Source organism: Triticum urartu, chromosome 7A (assembly GCF_056163025.1).
Source record: "Triticum urartu cultivar PI428250 chromosome 7A, HENAU_Tu73, whole genome shotgun sequence".
NCBI classification, from domain to species: domain Eukaryota; kingdom Viridiplantae; phylum Streptophyta; class Magnoliopsida; order Poales; family Poaceae; genus Triticum; species Triticum urartu.
In genome coordinates, this window is record NC_141879.1 from 444,448,812 (window position 1) to 444,454,811 (window position 6,000).

General features: G+C 53.8%; 1 protein-coding gene across 1 annotated transcript; it reads right to left on the reverse strand.

Annotated features, from left to right (window-relative positions):
• Nucleotides 1-876: 876 nt before the first annotated feature.
• PXY (Leucine-rich repeat protein kinase family protein) lies at nt 877-4,256 on the reverse strand. The gene is made up of 2 exons (XM_048687551.2): nt 1,563-4,256; nt 877-1,478 (listed from the first exon to the last, which is right to left on the reverse strand). The coding sequence occupies exons 1-2, from the start codon at nt 4,210-4,212 to the stop codon at nt 1,117-1,119; spliced, it is 3,012 nt and encodes a 1,003-aa protein (XP_048543508.2). The 5' UTR covers nt 4,213-4,256; the 3' UTR covers nt 877-1,116.
• Nucleotides 4,257-6,000: the final 1,744 nt, after the last annotated feature.

The following is a 6,000-nucleotide window of genomic DNA, read 5'->3' on the forward strand; positions in this document are numbered from 1 at the left end:
CAATAAAGTTTTGCAAAAATAGGTAGACTGTAAGCTGAGTACTTTATATCGGCCACTCGAGTTACATTTAGTGTAAGTCGAGAACCGTTATGACCACACTCGGCTTATAGGGTACGACACCATAGCGCAGTCAACCACCTCTGTGATGGCCACATGGTAGGGAACTGTAATGAGTCTTTCTGTAAGCTGAGGTCTTTCTCGGGTATATGTCAAGGAGCATATGTAAGCTGAGTGTCGTTTAGAGCCCTACTCGGCTTATTGTTAGCTAAGTCGCGTTTTCTTTTCTCTCGTGCGCTCTTTAGTTTGTACTCGTTTTACCCTAACCTATGGCGAGGACGTGATAAAATACACTCGGCTTATACATTGACACTTGACGACGTGTGTTTTTCCTATAGTATTAGATAGAAACCAACGCTAGACTAGAATTCAACTGTCTCAAATTGAGAATTCAATGGACTAGCATGTAGCTGGTCCCTAACATTGGAGATATAGAGTCATCCTGATGTAATCCTTCTTTGTTCGGAAGCAATGGACGTATGCACAGATTGGATGCGTATCATTAGATGGAAGCTTGTATCACTTTATGCAATATCCCTACATCCACGGGCCAGTATGGAAATTTCCTAACTAATCCCCTCCCCCCAATTTTGAGGGGTGGGCCCCTTCCTCCCCATGTCTCCATTCACAATCATTCACGTTTTTCATTGCGGTAACATGATTGCTAAATCTTAGGTGACCGAGACTTTGCTATATTCTTGAGATCTTATGTGAAGACCCATATATATTTTCTTTTAGATTTTTTTTCTTATTTTTATATGTTCTGATACTTGATTGAGACTTGGTTAAGTTTCAGTCGAATGAGAATTAGCCACACCCTTACATCAAACCCGTAATTAACATTACTAGCATTGCACATAAACCACATCCTTTATCGAGAGGGCAAATACAATACCACGGTGATACTGACACGAACGCTTGAATACAAACGGTTAAAGCTCACTCAGGGCACTGGTAGTATGGTACACAAAATGCACATGACACGAGCGCTGTTTTGTGAGTTAACTACGCGGTACACCGTACAGCTAGCACGTAATTTGTGCCGGAGCCCATCACCATCTACGGCACTAGCTTCTTCGCCGCCGGTTTCCGGCTGGGCTTGGGCCTGGCCTCCTGCAGCATGGACAGCACGTCCCTCATCGACGGCCTGTCCTGCGGGCACCGGCTCGTGCACAGCAGCGCCACCCGCAGCACCAGCGCCATTTCCTCCCGCGCCGGCTCGCTGTTGCTGCTGACGTGCTCCATCACGTCGCGCAAGCCGCCGCCGCCGCCGGCGACCTTGGATCTCACCCAGTCCACAATGTTGCTGCCCTCCCCGTACTCCGCCTCCACCGACTTCCGCCCGGTAAGAATCTCCAGCAGCACCACGCCGTAGCTGTACACGTCGCTCTTCTCGTCCACGCGCAGTGTGTACGTGTACTCTGAGAAAAACACTGAGAGGTTAATGGCGACGACGACGGCATTGATCAGCATCGGTATCGAACCATGCGCGAGTCTCTGCTCACCTGGTGCGATGTAGCCGCAGGAGCCGGCAACGACGGACATTGGCGCGGCGCCCTGGAGAGCCTTGGCAACGCCGAAGTCGGCCACGCGGGCCTCCATGTCGGCGTCGAGGAGGATGTTGCTGGGCTTGAGGTCGCGGTGCGCCACCGCGGGCAGGCAGTCGTGGTGGAGGTAGCTCACGCCCTGCGCCACGCCCACGGCGATTCTGTACCGCGCGTCCCACTCCGGCCGCGCCTTCGGCGTCTTTCCCGCGGTGGCGCCGTGAAGGAGCTCGTCGAGGCTGCCGTTGGGCATGTACTCGTAGAGCAGCATCGTCGTCTCGCCGTTTGTGCACCACCCGAGCAGCCGAACGATGTTGCGGTGGCGCAGGTGGCCGAGCATCTCCACCTCGGCGAGCACCCTCTCATTGCCGTCGCCGCCGTCTTGTGTGTCCATTTGCATGGCCGCGTGATCTGCGGCTGTCTCCTTTTGCGCCGGGGCTTGCCATAGCTTCTTCACGGCGATGACCTCGCCATTGAGCATCTTCGCCCGGTACACCGTTCCCGACGACCCGGCGCCGACGATGCCGTCGCTCCCCTCGACACACCGTGCCACGTCGTCCGCTGTGAAGCTCAGCCTCTGGAACGCGGTCATCCTCCACGGCCCGACGACTACGTTAGGGCGTGCCCCTCCCGCTCCGCCAGTGCTCGCCGCCACCGAGTCGTCCTCCAGACACTGCAGCCAGCGCGCGGTGAGCGCCAGCACCACCATCCCGGCGAACGCCACTGCCACGGCCGACACCCACATTGCAGCGGTGCGCCACGCTGAACCGCCCTCGCCGTGGTTGGGCGACCCGGAGGGCGTCCCAACCGGTGCTAAATGGTTGAAAGACACGTCGAAGGTCTCCAGCGTAGTACAGTTGGCGACGCCCGGCGGGATGCTGCCGGTGAGGGCGTTCCAGGAGAGGTCCACCTCGGTGACCGACGGCAGCGCCGCGAGCACCGCTGGGATCTCCCCACTCAGGTTGTTGTGCTGCAGCCTCAAGCTCACCAGCCGCTTGCAGCTGCCAATGTCACCGGGGACCGCGCCGCTCAGCTCATTCCAGGCCAGCTCCAGCCTGTACAAGTTTGCGCACCCGGAGGTGCCAAACGGCGGGATTTCGCCGTCCAGAGCGCACTTGCTCGCCGCCAAGACTTGAAGCTTCGCTGCCCGCCACGTATTGCTAGGAAGCGTACCGCCGATCGGGTTGCCGGAGACGTTGAGGTACTCGAGGCTCGGGGAAATGACCAGATCAGCCGGAATGCCGCCGGTGAGCTCGTTGGAGCTCAAGTCCATGTACGTCAGGTTCTGCACTGCGCCGAAGCCGGACGGAATCGTGCCGGAGAGCCGGTTGGACTCGAGCCGAACACGCCACAGCGACGAGCAGTTGGCGAGGCTCGCCGGGATGGCGGAGTCAAATCGGTTGGCGAAGAGTATGAGGCGGAGGAGACGGTGACCGGTGCAGAGTCCCGACGGGATCGGGCCGGAGAGGGAGTTGGTCGACACGTCCAGGCGAACGAGCCGCCCGCTCGTACCGAGCGACTCCGGCAGCCTCCCGACGAGTGAGTTGTTCCACAGTTGCAGCACCTCGAGGTTGGGAAGCTCACCGATCGTCGCCGGGATCGTGCCGGAGAGGAAGTTGCTCATGAGGTTCAGCGTCGTGAGATTCGCGAGCTCTCCGAGACCGGCTGGGATAGCTCCGGCGAGCTGGTTGTCCGACAGGTCAAGAACCTGCAGCGCTTGGAGGCGCGACCACGGCGAAGGTATCGCGCCGGCTAGCCTGTTCTTGAACAGAAACAGAAATTCGAGCCGCGCGAGCCCGCCGAGCTCCGGCGGAAGCGGGCCGGACACGTTTGCCGCGGCGATGTCGAGGTACTGCAGCTGCTTTAGCCCACCAAACTCCGCTGGTATGCTACCATTGTAGCCATTATACCCGATCTCAAGGTGTTTGAGCAGCGTGAGCTCGCCAAGCTCCCTCGGCAGCCGCCCCGAAAGGGCGTTCCCGGCGAGGTGCAGGAAGCGTAGCTGCGGAAGCTGCCCAACCTCGACCGGAATGCTCCCATTGAAGAAACTGCCCCCGAGGTTGAGGTGCTCGAGCCTCTGGAGCTCCCCGATGCCGCGGGGAAGCTGGCCCACGAAGCAGTTGCTGTAGGCGTCGAGGACGGCGAGGGAGCCGAGCCGGGCAATGCCGTCGGGGAAGGTGGAGTTGAAGAAGTTGTGGCTGATGTCAAGCTTCACAAGACGACGGAGCAAGAACACCGCTGGCGGGAGCTCCCCCGTGAAGGCGTTCCAGCTGAGGTTGAGCGAAGCCAGCGTCGGCGCGAGCAGCGCGGCGGCCGTGGGGGAGACGGTGCCGGATAGGTTGCGGCGAGACAGATCGACCCCGACGACGTCGCCGGTGGCCGCGTCACACACGACACCAGGCCATGCGCACCACGGAGGGGAGAGCGACCGGGTGGCGCCTGAGGAGGCCGCCGCGGCGTACGTCCATGGACTGAGCGCGCCGGCCGGGTCGTTCAGGGAGGACTTGAGAGAGAGAAGCGCGAGCAGAGGGAGCGGCGCCGACGACGCGGCGGTGATGGTGAGGAGCGGGAGCAGAAGCAGGAGGCCATGGAAGGGGACCTGTGCGGCCATGATGGTGGAGGTGTCGGCGGTGTGAGGAGGGGAGGCGATGGTAAAATGGAGGAAGGAAAGGTAATGGCGGCGTTGCACTGGTGCATGCACATCATGATGAGAGGCTCGGAAGGAGGAGGAGGTGGTGGTGGAGGACAGGGAGAGTGGAGTGGAGAAGAGAGAGCGCGCGGTGGTGATGATGGCCATGGTCGGGCGGGCCTGGCTTTGCATGCAAGAAAGAGACGACTTTGCCTGCTGCTGGAGCAGCAGCCGCCATAGCTCTAGCTTTTTTCATGTGCCATACACATACCGCGCCAACTTGCGAGTGGTTATGGTGGTCTTATGGTTACTATGCCGCGCCAACTTGCCAGTGGTTATGGTGCTCTTATGGTTACTACACCTCTTGAGGCAGTCTTGCGTTTCAATCTTATCTAAACGCATTAGGATGGCTATTTGGGATCCTGATCTTAGCTTGATTATGCATTCAGTGAGCTATGTACATCAACATTAGCATATTTTAGTAGGAGAAGATTAATTCAAAGATACAAATAGGCTTACTAACATATTCATAATCAATTTGTACTGTATCATAATGTGAGGACTATATAACCCATCAATCAATAATATGACAAACATTTTAAATTGCCTTGCATAACAGAGTTACAAATGATTCTCTGATGTATGGTCCCTTTTAATTCTAACTCACCAATTGTTGTCAAAACAAAAGGTTTCTTTGGAATACATAAGATTCACTAACAGGGACATTTGACCAAAAATCCTCCAAATATATGCATTAGACAACAAAAGTAGAAGCAGTGACACAAAATAGATATAAAGGACTAAGAGACTGCCTAACTGCACCACCTTCCAGTAGAACAAATGCCACCATGCCTCATTGGCATCATGACGAACACATCCTGACAGTGTAGTGCCCCCATCAGTGGCTCAACACCACGCCTCCCCACCTTGGTCATCTACACACCGCCACTGCTGTCCGGTCGAGCAGGATATGTGAAAGCCCTGTAATACTTGAAAATGAGTGAAGATATTCAGTAAGATTTTATATAACAAAGTTGAATAGTTCACTGGCTGGCCATTGTGAATCTAATATTTCGATCATTCTACGCTTCATTTTAAGAGAAATATTATCAGAACTAATACCCACACAGCTAACAAGGCAATATTGTAGTTGATGTTTTAATGAAGAACATTGTAACTGGATTTTATTGTATATTTTAGAGTCCAGATAATGCAAGAGTAATGTTGGTCAGAACTCTTCCAGTCAGGTGTATCGATAATTTGTATTATTGTTTCTAATCAATAATACATTAGGCCAACCAACTTTGAGCTTGCAAGAACAGGAAATTAATATATGCTAGGTAGCTAGTCATCTAGCCAATTCATCAACACGCTAGTGAGGTAAGTGATCCCTAAATTCAAAGTTACAATTTTATATTGTCAACAAGACTTTTGCTTCAAGAGGGATGTTCTAAGTTGCATCAAACCTTGAAGGCCTCGCCGGATACTAATTAGTACAGCGGTAATATCAAGAAGCAGATGATATATTAGATCTAGGGATTTTGAAGGAAATATGCCCTAGAGGCAATAATAAAGTTGTTATTTATATTTCCTTATATCATGATAAATGTTCATTATTCATGCTAGAATTGTATTAACCGAAAACTTAGTACACGTGTGAATACATAGACAAATAGAGTGTCACTAGTATGTCTCTACTAGACCAGCTCGTTAATCAAAGATGGTTAAGTTTTCTAGCCATGGACATGTGTTGTCATTTGATGAACGGGA

Bases quoted from the DNA above. Each gene is read 5' to 3' on its own strand.
- PXY (XM_048687551.2), bottom strand. From the start codon at position 4,212: ATGGCCGCACAGGTCCCCTTCCATGGCCTCCTGCTTCTGCTCCCGCTC. The intron at 1,479-1,562 runs GTGAGCAGAGAC...TGTTTTTCTCAG, and splicing joins CTGCGGCTACATCGCACCAG to AGTACACGTACACACTGCGC.